Source organism: Plecotus auritus (assembly GCF_963455305.1).
Source record: "Plecotus auritus genome assembly, chromosome: 8".
Classification (NCBI taxonomy): domain Eukaryota; kingdom Metazoa; phylum Chordata; class Mammalia; order Chiroptera; family Vespertilionidae; genus Plecotus; species Plecotus auritus.
In genome coordinates this window covers 23,495,152-23,510,145 of record NC_137782.1, presented here as the reverse complement: position 1 = coordinate 23,510,145, position 14,994 = coordinate 23,495,152, and the positions used below count along the sequence as shown (strand labels likewise).

Genomic DNA, 14,994 nt, shown 5'->3' with positions numbered 1-14,994 from the left:
TAAAGGAAGAGAGTTGAAAGGAAAAGCAATACTTGCCACTGAAATATTAATGGGTTTTGTTTGAGTTCAGATATCAACTGGGATTATCATCTCACTCTGGGAGGAGGTGGCTCTCTAAGAGCAGTTGTCCATCTGTTCACTGAATTGATTTGCTTCTTATATGGAGACAAAGTGAACACTGTTGGCTTTAAATTCTTTTCTCTCATGTGATAGGTACTGCCACATATTAACACCTTGGCTTCTCTTTAGAGAAGTAGGACTAGTTCTCTGTGTCCTGCATCTTCAGGAAAGCCTTGCTCTCACTGAGCTAGATCTAAGCAGACAGGAATTCTGTACCTCAGACACCCTTTTTCTGGTTCTTACTAAGGAGGTTGTCAGCTGCTGCCAGCAAGATGGAAGGATCAGTGATGGTTGTAAATTCTTAAGAGTACTTATTCTCTGAACTTTTTAAAAACAAAACCAAAAAAACCCTCAAAATTATTTGAGTTGATTGACAGCCGAGGTAAGGAATGGCATACCAAAAAAGTTAGGGTTCTTTCTGATCTAAAAGTTCACTTTGTATATTGCTACCTACAATTTGAGCTACAGTGGCACTTTCTGCCTGCATCTAAGAAATTACACTTTCTTAGAGGCCTCAACCCATTATTAACATCTTTGGAATAGTTAATACATATATGTGTTAAACAATTTTTTTCCAAAGTAAGCTTTCCTCCAACTTCCAGTTCCCCTATTTCCCTCTCCAAAGGCAACCACTGTTAACCTAATTCTTCCAGACAGAGATACTCTGCACATGAATTAGCACAGGTGAATGTACAGCCTCCTTTGTCTTCCCTAAAATAGCACACATCTAACATATTGTTTATGCTGTCTTTCTTTGTTTTTTAACAACTTATGTAGAGATCAGTTCCTATATCAGTATATATAAATGAGCTTTTATTTTTAACTAGAGGCCCCATGCACAAAATTTATGCATGGGGAACTGGAGGGTGTCCCTTAGCCCAGCCTGTACCCTCTCACAATCCAGGAGCGCTAGCTCCTAACCACTCGCCTGCCTGCCTGCCTCATCGCCTGCCTGCCTCATCACCCCTAACCACTCGCCTGCCTGCCTTATTGCCCCTAACCACTCTGCCTGCCTGCCTGATTGCCCTTAACTGCTTGCCTGCCTGCCTGCCTGTCTGCCTGATTGCCCCTAACTGCCTCTGCCTTGGCCCTGTCACCGTGGCTTCATCAGGAAGTCATTTGGCTGTCTGGTCTAATTAGCATATTACACTTTTATTATTATAGATAGCTAGCCTTTACTCTTGGCTGGTATTGGCAAGTTACGGGTACTCTTCTATACCACTTTGCAGCTTAGCCATGAATATGAAGCATTTTCTGGCATGTGGTTGGCTTCTCTGTGCCTACCCTTACTTTCACCATTTTTGCATCAGTGAGCCTTTCCCTCCCTTGACCCCACTGTCACCCTCTGTGCTCTGATTCTTTCTTGGTTGGTGTCATTTCACAGTTAGACTGCTATGGGCTCCTCCAGAACAGGGTGAAATTGTTTACTTCCGTTATGTACCTCACAGTACCCAGCATGGTGCATGGTACACAGTGTTGCCTAGCAGATACTTCCTTGATTGCCTTGTCTCAAACATGTTTGGTGTGTTCCCCATGGGGCTGAAGTGTGGTCCTTGCAGAATCCCAGTGAAAGACTACTCTCTGATAGTATTGCCACGAAAGGGACTTTAAAAGGCTCATTTAATGATGTACAAGTGGAACTGTTTAAAAGCAGTGCCATTCACCATGACTCACTTTTCAATAAACTGGTAACCAGTCTCTTGAAAAGCAGTTCTGCCAAAGAAATGATTGAGGCCATAGAAAGGAGTGAGAACTCTTTTAGGGACCAGGAGGAACTGTTTCTGCTATTCCCCCGCCCCACATGGCTTACAGGGTGACTTAACAGATGACTGATGAAATGCATTTTCTTGTGTAAAATGAGATGATCACAATAATGTCTGCCATTGGTGCCTAGTGGTTTGTTTTTCTAGTGGTTTCTCATATGTTACTTCATATCACTAATGTAATGACATGGGAATGCCCAGAATTTCTCTGTCAACTGGGGGTGGCAGTTCATAGGCACCTCCTGGGTTCTAATGTGTTTGCATTAATGTGTTCACCTTTCATAGGGTACTTTTGCGAGTTCGGATGCTCTACTACCTAAAAGCAGAAATACTGGGAGAAGCAGCTGATAAAGCATTTGAAGGAACTCCCGCCAGGTAAAATGAGTCAACCCTACCTCTCTGAGGTAGAGAGTTGCCATAAATGCCTGTTCCTGGAAATGGGCCAATGTGTCCATGTTCCCATCTGACCCATCAGTTACTTAGATGGGAGAGCAGGTAGGTGGAGTAAGGACAGTGCAAGGAGAAAACACTTTCTTAGAAACACAGCTTTCAGTGAGGTTTTACTAGTAAGTTAGTTTTTTTTCTCTTTTTTACAGTGTTGTAAAATCTCTTTCAGAACAGTCATTTCTCTTCCTTAATCATTGTAGAATGAGTGTTAATTACTTTCATATGTTTGATCTGATGTGCATACACCACAAGTTTTACTCAGAATCCCATTCTTGGCCTTTGAGTGCTTCTCCTTTATTTGCTAATCCTGTCACCTCTGACCTGTTTGATTTCTTGCACCTTGATTTTGTGAAGTAGTGTTTCTAAAGCTGTAGAATTCTGTGGGAATCTCCCGAGATATGGGGGAATAAGGCTGTCAGCTCCCAAATCCCACTTGAAGCTGTCAGATGGTCACAGGTTGTAGGTGGGATCACCAGGCAGCCCCCTTCCCTTGCCCCACACGTGCAGTTAGCGCCAGCCCTGTGCTATGCCCGTCATTTCCAGAAGTCATCAGAAGTGTTGGTATTTGAACTTTGCCTTGAGATGACCTGGGGCCATGGTTTCTTCTTTTTCTTCTTTTCCATTGGGCAATTCTAATGTTTAGTAATCATAGCAGCACTGACGAAAGAGAAGGATGAAGGACATTGACAGCTCTGTTCACGGGCAATTTGCAATCCACAGCAATCATCACAGTGACTATGGTTACTTGATAGGCTTTCTGTAGTTACTGTAGTCATTTTTAGGAGGAATAGGAAAGTTGAGTGTTTGGTAAAAAGGTTCAATTTATGAGTCATATAGATGCAGCAGAATTACTAATTATTGGTATTAGGTGTTACCTGCCACAGCTAATCTATCTGAACTTCCTCATCCCCATCATTGCTTTCGTAGACATGTAGATAGATGAAAGCTAGGTAGACGTGGAGAGTGCCAGTCCATTCACCATGTTTTTTCCTCCTCTCTGCTTTCCTCAATCCTGGCTATCCCTCGTCCCATTCAGGTTTAATGTCTTATTGTAGAGAAGTTGCCATAAGAAATACATAACAGTTCATCCCAGAAAAGTTGTTCAGCACATGGCACCACACAGGCAGAGCAATGGGCCCTGCAGGGGAGCCAGATAAGGGGAGCTGCCTGGAAAGGTGGGGCTGGGTCCACCATCTTCACAGGGGAGTTGGGCCTGTCAAGGGCCTCAGCCCTGTGTCACAGTAAAATGAGCCTGATGGAATAAGAAACTTTAAATGCAGCAGAGGAACCATCCAGGAGCTGAGAGGTGGGAGAAGAGCCATACAGGTAGAAGTTCTCTCCCAGGGCAGGACAAATGAAGACAGTGAGCTGAGCATCCATGTGAGCTCTCAGAATGTGGACAGAAACTCAGAGAGGGGCTGATGGTACAGGCCTGCTAATCCCCTCATGTCTACTCTCTAGACAAGTCATTGTTATTACTTTGGCCAGGAGCAGTGCAATTTGTGGTCATTTTTGACCCTATAGAGCATTAGCAGACCACTGCCATCTATTGTGGCCCATGTCCTCTGAAGGGCTCTCTTCATATTCCTGCATGTTCCAAAGCCCATCATCTTGTTCTCAAATTGAGCTTGAGATCTCTCCATGGTTTGGACACTCATCTTCTTAGCATTTGATCATGTATAAATTCAACCATTTGAGAGGTGTTCTACCTTCAGTGAATGGTAGATAGATGGATTTTGTTGTGGTTCTCAACTGAAGGTGCACATCAGAACTATCTCGTGCATGTAGATCCTAAGGCCCCACTCCAGACCGACTGACAAGGAGTTCTCTACAAGGTATGCCAGTCAGTCTAGGGTGGAGCCTGAGAGTCAAGTACACATGCAGCGATAGCTCACTGGGAAAGCCCTGTAAGGAACCTTGGCCCACAATTCCTGCATCCTGTTACTTAGTGTCTAAGCCTGCAACTAGGCATGTGGCTTAATACCAGGGTTCCACCAGTAGCTCTGATGTTGTTTTCTGTCTGTTTAAGGAACTCTGAGTCTATGCCCTTCCTTCCACAGGGAGCTGGAAGTGCCTCTGCCCGACATCGACTACGTTGAGATTCCAGTGGACTGGTGGGATGCTGAGGCCGACAAGTCCCTTCTGATTGGCGTATTCAAACATGGTGTGTATTTCAGTGTTCCCCCCTTTCCTGAAAACGCCCCATTCCTATTGCACGACTGTCTTAGAAAGTAGAGCCTTACCTCTGCCCTCTCAGAATTTCAACCAGAGGAATGTGGAGTCACGAAATTACAGTGAATGTTAGGATCAGTGAGGAACTTCAAGAGAGTGACTTGGCCATGAAGACCTTGTATCTCCCTCACCTAGCCTGTCTATATGCTTGGGCTGGGACTGCCTCATACTCATTTACTCCTATTGTCCCAATATTTGGCCTAGTGTCTGACACGTGGTAGGTGGGGAAAACGTTAAGGTTTTAGCATTTCATATCTATATAGAATTCTAATGTCATTCCAGATATCCTACACATTTCTAGTTTGCCATACTGGGTATAAAAATTTGAGAATAGAAGATGGCATGGTCATCTTTTTTTTTTAATGTGTTAAGCAAGAGAGCAAAGGATATTGAGAAGCCTTTGAGTAGCTTTGAAAACTGAAATAAGTGCCCCCTTTTTCAATTCTGACACTGTTCTAAGCACCTGCCCTTGCTTTCAGCCAACAGTTAAAATGAATGATGAAGGTGCCAGGTGACAGTCACTAATGTGCCTGATACACCTCTTCCCTGCCAGGTGAATTAACTAAAATTTTAAACTGGAGAGCAGGGTTTAAAGTGGGAAGAGTTCGGTACACCTAGCTTTTGCTGTCAGCTCTGCCACTTACTAAATGTCTGATCTTGGGCATTTCATAAACATCTACGATCTAATTCCTTATCTACAAGGGGAATGCCATCAAAACAACTAACGTGGAGGGTTGTTTGAAGATTAACTAGGACATTATAGGTAGACTGCCTAAAACAGTGCTTGGTACATAATAGATGCTTGACGTTATTCACTGTTGCTTATTACTCTGCCTTTGGAAAGTAAACTTTCTAACACATGCCCTATGAGTAGGATTCTTCAACACTTACAAGCTATAACCAGTTGCATTTCCTCCATATCTGTGGGTTTCGAGTTCACCCGTTCAAACAAATTCAGATCAGAAATATTTCCTAAAAATAGTCCCAGAAAGTTCCAAAAAGCAAAACTTTGAATTTGCCATATGCCAAACACTACACTGAATCCATGTGACTGAATTACTGTGTAGGGATACCCTGCTGTAGCCTCTATGCAAATACAGGTTTTATGCAAATAAAATGCCATTTTATGTAAGGGACTTAAGCATCTGTGGATTTTGCTATCCTCAGGGGCATCCTGGAACCAATCCTCCCTGGATGCTGAGGGATAACTGTACATATTTTAATGAGGAATTCCCTCAAAACTTGGATTCTGGTGTTATCAGAGCAGGCTTTAGGAGGTCCAGTGCTGCTGAGAGCTCTTTGTCAAACCACTGGGTTAGGTTGGAACAGTGCTGCCACAGGGCTCCCTGTTATTATGGAAATGCCTTTTCTGCACTGGAAGTCAGCTATGGAGGAGCCACATATGGCTGTTGGGCACTGGAAATGTGAGTAATACAACTGAGCACTGTATTTTTTATTTTTTATCATTGTAATTAAAATAGCCACGTGTGGCTCCTCTTTTGGACAGAACAGGGCTGGAACTCAGCTCTGAAGAAAGAAGGAGAAGCATGTGACCTCCCTGTTAAGCACAAAGGGCCACAGTGTAACTGAAACTTGGTTTAATCTAATTTTGGAAAGAATCCAAAAGTAGACCGGCTGCTGCAGGCAACCACATTCCAGAGCATGTGAGCATGGTGTGTGCAGGAGCGTCCATTGACCGTGTCTCATCTCAGTAATGGCTGTGGAGCACATTGCCAACTCCCTGATGGAGCCAATGTGCTGTCAGGAGGACACACCTGCAGCCCCAGCAGTGTGGCAGACAGATGCACATGCTTTCTCTCCCTCCCCCCACCCAACACACTCACCACAGACATGCGAATGCTGAGGTGAATTATAGCTGAACCTGAAAGAAATGAAGGAAAGCCCCAAATGAAGAGGTCACTCCAGATCCCTACACATTACAGCCAGAGCTGCAAGCTCAGGAGCTGATATGATAGCAGACCAGGCGGTTTAATACCCACACTGAAACAGGAAGCAAGCCCCTCCGGGAAAGGAGGGCAAGAAATGGCTCTCTGACTGGCCCAGGGAAGCAGTGCTGGAAGTGAGATAAGATCAGATGGAAGATAGAATGAGATTGACATCTAAGAGGTGAAATAAGATATTCCAGGCAAATACTAACAACCAAAACAAAACAAAAACCTGCAAAGTCACTAAGCTTTCGTTTTTGGCCTAGCACTACTCAGAGGTGTCTACTTTAGCTCAAGGATCTTCCCAGATGGGAAATCTTACAGGATCCAGTTAATCTTCAATAAGTATTTGTGTTTTGTTTTTACTTAATAAGGGAAACAAAATGACCATCTAGGGCCCAGGGCAGATTGTGTGAGTTCTGACATGACTTCTGATGTTTCTCATTACTCCTGATCAGGGTACGAGCGGTACAATGCCATGCGAGCAGACCCTGCACTTTGCTTCCTGGAGAAAGTTGGGATGCCAGATGAGAAGTCCCTGTCTGCAGAACAGGGTGTTACGGATGGGACCTCAGACATTCCTGAAAGGTGAGAAGCTGCATAGGCCAACTGTGCCGTAACTAACGTGTCATGCCATGAATCTATGACCCCTTCCACATATGTCAAGCACACTCAGTCTCCTCCTCGCAGTGTGGCATCTTCCTTAGCCTTGCCATGTTGGAGCGGCCTTCCAGAATGGCTGCTTTGGTTCCATCCTCTTACACCTCAGGCCTTTTCTTTGACTTCTAAGCACTTTGAACCAAGTACTGGTTCCTGTCCTACATGGGCTCCCTAAGCTGCTCACCATCCTTATCTCTTACCTGGTCAGAGGATTCTTGAGGAAGAATTCAGACCTCTCCTACCTGGCAGAAAGCTAAGAAGAGGCACAACAAGTACAGGCTTCCTGCCCTCGGCATTCCTCAGGTGAAATTCCAGCATTATTTAAGGATTGCATGGTATGTGACTAAGGTGGATTTAGGAGCCACACGGCTTGACAGCCATGGTATATAAGCCTTATCCCTGGGTATGCAAAAAAAGTATGGAGGTATCCTCTTGGCTGGATTTTATTTACTGTTGGCATAACCTCAAATGTGTAAATTTATAGAAAAGCTAAATAACCAAAAACTGGTTCTCCAAAATACATGTATATACATTTAAAAAAACATAACATATATGTCTTACTTTGTGTTTGGTGAGCTTTTGACCTGATCTCCTCCCCCAAAGTGGCAGATAGTGCTTTTCATTGCCTAGGGCTGTGGCCAAGCCTGGACAAGAGGGCGTGGCTCTGCGTGGAGCCCTTCACTATCTGCTATGGCAGAGAAAAGAGTGAAATGCATTTTCCATCTGTTCTTAACCCCTGATAAACACTTTAGCTACCATAACATTCTCTACCCACAGGTGTTTCCTCTAGCAGAAAGTAGATGCAGGCAGAGAGATGTTAACAAGGTGGCCAGTGTGGCCATTAGATTGACTGGGTCTGGGAAAACATTGCCTGAGTAAGTGAGGTACCTGAATGTGGCATGAGGTTCATTTTCTTATGGGCTGGCTGTTCTTTCTGTGATTAAGCAGTGAAGGTAGGAGGTTCTCCTGCCTCTAGGCTCTGAGCAGCAAAGATAAGAATATTTGAGACAGGAATACTTCAAAGGCAGTTTTAAAAGGAATGATGAAAAACAGATAGACACCAGCAGTAGTTAAGCTCACAAGAGAGAAGACATTAGGCAGCTAACCTAGAGGCAAGTGATTGGTGGTACAGGGGGCAAAATGTCCTTTCTTGGAAGTTTCGGCAGAGCTTCCTTTCGAAGCAGTGACTGCTGCCAAGAGAGTGATTCTGTGCGAAGATCATCCTGTTGTGATATAGGGGTTGGCACGTCAGGACTGGCTCTGTTTGCACAGCCTTTGGGCTCTAAAGTCTTCTTTTATCAAAGCCACAGATCCAGAAAACCCTGGGTGGGTTGTGATAGAATCATTGTTGAACAGCTGGCCTCTTACTTGACTTAGTACATGCTAGAGTCTCAGTCTGACAGGTGGCCTTGCCCATAGAAGTTACAACATTGGAAAGACCCAGATTTTGAGGCCTGTGGTGAAAGTGATCTACTAATACTCCCTTTGCTCTGTGATTTAGGAGGCTTTCTTATAAGGATGCTGGTTGCCAAATAGCTCTTAGGTAGTATATGATGCCTTTTTTTTTTTACTTTTATTTAGAAGCAACACGGATAAAGATGACAACACTGAAGACAAACTAGATGGCCTCCAGAAACAAATGGTGAGTCATATGTGCTATATTGGTAATCCCCATGATTTGCCACATGAAGAAAGAAAACCCCATCTTAGCAGTGCTTTGGGGGAACTTGATTGCATTGCGTTTTCCCCAATATTTTATTATAAAAATTGTCAACATACAGACTACATTGTACTTTCATTCTAATGAAACTTAATTTTGAGATAACTGTAGGTTTTAGGTGTGATTGTAAGATACAATACAGAGTGATCCCTTGTACCTTTCATATCCGTTTCTCCACCGGGGAACATCTTGCAGAACTATAGTACAGGATCACAACCAGGATGCTGACATTGATGGAGTCTTGACATTTCCATGGCCACAGTGATCTATCATGTTGCCATTTTATAGCTACCTCCACTTCCCTCCTGCCTTCACCTCCTTTTAATCCCTGGCAACCACTAACCTGTTCTCTATTTCTGTAATTTTATCATTTTAAGAACTAGATGCCTGGTGCACGAAATTTGTGCACTTCAAGGGGGTGTCCCTCAGCCTGGCCTGCGCCCTCTCACAGTCTGGGAGCCCTGGGGGGATGTCTGACTGACGGCTTAGTGGGCCTAAGCCGTCAGTCAGACATCCTTAGCATTGCCATGGAGGCGGGAGAGGCTCCCACCACTGCCGCTATGCTCGCCAGCCATGAGCCCGACTTCTTGCTGAGCAGTGCTCCCCCTGTGGGAACACACTGAACACCAGGGGGCAGCTCCTGCATTGAGTGTCTGCCCCCTGGTGGTCAGCGCGTTTTATAGTGACTGGTCATTCCACCATTTGGTCATTTGCATATTAGCCTTTTATTATGTAGGATACACTGTAGATGAGGCCCCCTAGAACCATAAGAAATGCAAAAAATTCACTGTTAACTCATACTTGAATTGCCCCCACTTAAAATCAAATTGCTACCCCCTGTGGGGCGTGTGCTGCACCTTGGGAACCACTGGGCTTGACACTTTTCCTCTCTGAGCTTCATTTCTGAATTCATATGCATATACCATGGGAATTGTAATCTCTTCTCGCCTACCTCACTGGGTTGTCATGAGGAGATTCTGAGCTAATAAACCTAGAAATGTTTTATCAAGTAAGTGATGTCTGAACGGGAAGGGATTGTTATTTTTTAAGCCCACAGGTACCCTCTCAGGTAGCAGGTGCTGATTAGGGGAAAAGGGCATGATTGTTTCCTGGGACTGTAGCTATGGAAGCTTTGCAGAGGGTTCCGCAGGCCTCGGAGGGGCGAGCTCTGGTTAGCAGCCCTGTAGCGGTGGTCATCCCTGGAGGCACTGGCAGGTGGCGGGGTGTTAGGGGCCGCTCGGGGGTGGTGAGGCCGAAGGGGGGAGTAACTGTCAAACCTTCCCACTTGGCGCCATTCTTTATTTTTATTTTTTTAAATAAATCTTTATTGTTCAGATATTACACTTGTTCTTCCCACACCCCCCACACCCCTTCCCCCCTGAGAATTGTTAGTCCACTCCCTTTCTATGCCCCTGATTCTATTATATTCACCAGTTTATTCTGTTCATCAGATTTTTTTATTCACTTGATTTTTAGATTCCCTTGTTGATAGATATGTATTTGTTGTTCATAATTTTTATCTTTACCTTTTTCTTCTTTTTCCTCTTCTTAAAGAATACCTTTCAGCATTTCATATAATACTGGTTTGGCGGTGATGAACTCCTTTAACTGTTTTTCTCTTGCTGCTTTTAATATTCTCTCTTTGTCTTTTGCTCTTGGCATTTTAATTATGATGTGTCTTGGTGTGGTCCTCTTTGGATTCCTCTTGTTTGGGGTTCTCTGCGCTTCCTGGACTTGTAAGTCTATTTCTTTTACCAAGTAGGGAAAGTTTTCTGTCATTATTTCTTCAAATAGGTTTTCAATGTCTTGCTCTCTCTTCTTCTTCTGGCACCCCCATAATTCGGATGTTGGTATGCTTGAAGTTGTCCCAGAGGCTTCTTACACTATCTTCATATTTTTGGATTCTTTTTTCTTTATTCTTTTCCGGTTGGGTGTTTTTTGCTTCTTCATATTTCAAATCTTTGACTTGATTCTTGCGATCCTCTAGTCTGCTGTTGGATCTCTGTATATTATTCTTTATTTCAGTCAGTGTATGCTTAATTTCTAGCTGGTCCTTTTTCATATCCTCGAGGGACTCACTAAATTTATTGGCAGTTTCTAGAAAATTCTTGAAAAACCTTATAACCGTGGTTTTGAACTCTGTCCCGTAGTTTGCTTTCCTCCATTTCTTTCATTTGTGACCTGTTTCTTTGTCTCCACATTTTGGCTGCTTCCCTGTGTTGATAGAGTGGCTTTGTGTGCTAGGTGTCCTATAGGGCCCAGTGACTCAGCCTCCCCAGTTACCTGAGGTGGACCCTCTTGGTGCACCCCTTTGTGGGCTGTGTGCACAGTCTTCTTGTAGTTAAGCCTTGATTGTTGTTGGTATCACTGGGAGGAATTGACCTCCAGGCCAATTGGCTGTGGGGATCAGCTGTGTCTACACTGGGAGAACTTCTGTGCTGGAGACACCCTTATGAGGCAAGACTTTCTTCAGTGCGGCTTTGGTGCTCACTGAGTCTGCCCCCTGAGTGTGTCCCTTATGGATCTGAGGAGTTGTAATGTGGGTGGTCCCACTATGACCACTGGGTACACTGGGTCTTGGATCTCCAAGAAGGTACAAATTTTGCTCTGCCTGAGGCCACCCAGCAGGACCTACGGAGAGATCTACAGATTCCTCTTTGTTTGGGGTTTGGAGGTGCCCAGATGAGGCCCAGCTGTGAAGCAATGCAAGCTGCTGTGGAGCCTTGGAAGTTCTGGGGCTCTCTGACCCAGCTGCAGTTTGTTAGGGAATTTTAAATTGCAAAGGGCCAGGCCATTCATATGCAAAAGCCTCTGGGCACAGCTGGGGTGGGGTTGTAAATTGGGTGGGGTGGTGTCTCAGGGAATCCACAGGGCGGAGCAAACAGCAATGGCTGACCTTCAGCCCTGCCCTAAGAGGCCCCCAGGTCTCAGTGTCCCGCGGTAATCACTGCAAGCATCTCTGAGAAAAAGCCGCCCTCGTGTTCTAGCCCAATGCCAGACAGTCCATTTTCCCCCCATATGAATCTGGGTCTCCAGAGTCTCACCCGGAACTGGAGTTCAGAGCAGTCAGGAGCTTGTGTTTCCCTCCCGATTGAGAAAGACGACCGCGTCCTCAGTTGCCAGCCCTTTCCGCAAGTGTGCCTCTGTACCTCTGCACTTTACTTCCGCACCTCCTCTGAGTCTCAGTGTGCTTTTCTCTTCCCTTCTAGTTGTAGAATTTCCACTCAACCAGCCTTCCTGTGGTTCTGGATGATGTCCATTTTGTCTTTTAGTTGTAGTTTTGAAGTGGTTGTGCGAGGCAGGAAGTTCAGGTGTTTACCTATGCCGCCATCTTGGTTTCTCCACACCATTCTTTAAATTGTACGTGGCTGTTTTGCAGCTGTACCTGCTCAGGGCGGGGCTCCAATCTCCTGGAGTGGGGTGGGGGCCGGCCAGAGCAGAGCCAGGTGGGCTAGGAGGGCAGGTTTAGCCATGCCCCCAGTGAGGTTCAGCGCACTTCAGCTGCAGAGACAGCGCTGCTGCTGTCGGGAGGAAGGGTCTGACCCTGGGGGCCGCTCAGGCCTGCCTTCACCCGGGTCTGGAATTGTAGGGAGGAGAGGCATGCCCAGCCCCAGCAGAGGGGGCCTGGCAGCAGCAGGCTGAGGGCCTTGGGTGCCTCAGGGGCGCTGACAGGTGGTTGCTAGCATGCTATTGTTGTGGGCGCCCCTGGCGGTGGTGGCAGGGGAAGAGATCAGGAGTTGGAGGTGCGGGCTGCAGCTAACCCCGAGGCTGGTTCTTCTCCCCATCCGGTCAGCCTCCCCGTCCCCCGGGGGTGCGGGGACTGGGGTAGGGTGTCCGTGCAGGGGGATTGGAAGAGCTCTCCGTGGCCTCTTCCTCTTCCTTCTTTGCAGGCTCCTGTTAGGCACTCTCCTCAGACCCCCAGGAACTTGGCTCTGGCCGCCGCCCCCTGCTGCGTGCACAGCCTGCTGCTGGTCAGTCAATATGCAAATTGGTCATTAGTGTGACAGCGTTAGGACCAATTAGCATATTACCTCTTTATATATATAGATGTTATATAAATGGAATCATAAACTATGTAACCTCTGGGAATTGGCTTTTATCACAAAGCATAATTTCCTGTAGGTTGTTGTCTGTAATAGTAACTCATTCCTTTTTATTATTGAGTAGTAGACCATGGTGTGGATGTACCACAGTTTGTTTCACCCTTCATCCATTAAAGGACATTGGTTGATTACAATTTTTGAATATTACAAATACCTCTGTAAACATTTATGTACAGATTTTGTGTGAACATACATTTTCATTTCTCTGGTATAAATGTCCAGGAGTACAATTGCTAGGTAATATGGTAGTTACATGTTTAGTTTTTTTTTTAATAAACTACCAATCTGTTTTTTTCCAGAATGGCTATACCATTTTACATTTCCACCAGCGATGTGTCCTCATCCTCACTAGCTTTTGTACTGTCACTATTTTTTAATTGAGCCATTTTGATAGGTATGTAGGATATCTCATTGTTTTAATTTGCATTTCCCAAATGACTAATGGTGTTTGGCATCTTTTTTATGCTTAACTGCCGAATGTATACCTCTTGAGTGAAATGTTTCTTTATGTCCTTTGACCATTTTCTAATTGCATTGTTTCTTTGTCTTACTGTTGATATTTGAGAGTTCTTCATATATTCTAGATACTAGTGTTGTCAAATGTATAGTTTGCAAATATTTTCTTCCACTAGTAGTTTGTCTTTTTATGCTATTCACATTGTCTTTCACAGAACAAGTTTTTTCATTTTGATGAAGTGCAACTTGCCAATATTTTTCTTTTATGGATCACGTTTTTAGTGTCAAATCTAAGAACTCTGCCTAGATTTCTTTGTTTTTTGTTTTTTTTTTTGTTTTTTTTTTCTAAAAGTTCTTTAGTTTACATTTAACTCTGTGATCCATTTTAAGTTAATTTTCATATAAAAGGAGAAAACTAGGTTGAGGTTCATTTTCTTATTGACATCCAATTGCTCTGGCTCGGTTTGTTTTAAAAAGCTATCTTACTTTCATTGAACTGCATTTGCACCTTTGCCAAAAAAATCAGTTGAGCATATTTGTGTGGCTCTGTTTCTGGGTTCTCTGTTCTTTTCCATAGATCTATTTATATATTCCTCCTCCAATAGTGTGTGTGTGTGTGTATATATATATATATATATATATATATATATATATATATATTGATTACTGTAGCTATATAATAAGTTTTAAATTGGGTAGACTGATTCATCTCATTTCTTTTTTTTTTTAAATTATTTTAGCTTTTCTTGTTCCTTTGCCTTTCCATATAAGTTTTAGAATTATCTATATCTACAAAAATTCTTGCTGGAATTTTGATAGGAATTGCATTAAACCCATATCACTTTGGGGAGAATTTACACCTTTACTATATTGAAGCTTACCACATATCTTTCCATTTAGGAGTTTGTTCTAGGAGGTGTTTGTAGATTTCTTGAGCTCTTCTACATCAACTAACATGTCGTCTGCAAATAGGGGTAGTTATATATTTTCCTTTCTGATCTATATGCCATGTATTTCCTTTTTTTCCCCCTTTTTTCTTTTCTTTATTGTACTGTTTAAAACTTCCAGCATTGTGTTGAATAAGAGGGATGAGAGCAGACATCCTTGCCTTGTTCCTGATATTAGGAGGAAGGCATTCAGTTTTTCATCATTAAATATAATGTTCTAGATTTTTTATAGATGCTCTTTATTGAAGGTGAGGATATTTCCCTGTATTCCTAGTTTTCTGAGCATTTTTATCATGAATGAATGTTGAATTTAGTCAAATACATTTTTGTACCAAGTAATATGGTCATGCAATTTTTCTTATTTAGCCTATAATATTAGTAGATTACTCTGATTGATTTTCAAATATTGAACCAGCCTTACATTCCTGGATAAACTGGGATAAATGCTACTTAGTAATGGTGGATGATTTTTATTGTTGAGTTCTATTTGTTAATATTTCCTTAAGGATTTTTTCATATCTATTTATGAGGGATATTGGTCTGTGGTTATCTTGGTACCATCTTTAATCTGGTTTTCATATGAGGGTAATGTTAGCCTCA

At 43.6% G+C, this 14,994-nt stretch overlaps 1 protein-coding gene across 2 annotated transcripts in view; it reads left to right on the top strand.

The window, feature by feature from the left end:
• CHD6 (chromodomain helicase DNA binding protein 6) overlaps positions 1–14,994 on the top strand; it is a 176,886-nt gene that overhangs the window by 125,350 nt on the left and 36,542 nt on the right. For both annotated transcript variants that reach the window (XM_080686871.1, XM_080686872.1), the window contains exons 24-27: positions 2,169–2,258; positions 4,391–4,494; positions 6,967–7,096; positions 8,750–8,810. In XM_080686871.1, the coding sequence (XP_080542997.1) occupies positions 2,169–2,258; positions 4,391–4,494; positions 6,967–7,096; positions 8,750–8,810 (385 nt within the window). The remainder of the gene's footprint in view (positions 1–2,168; positions 2,259–4,390; positions 4,495–6,966; positions 7,097–8,749; positions 8,811–14,994) is intronic.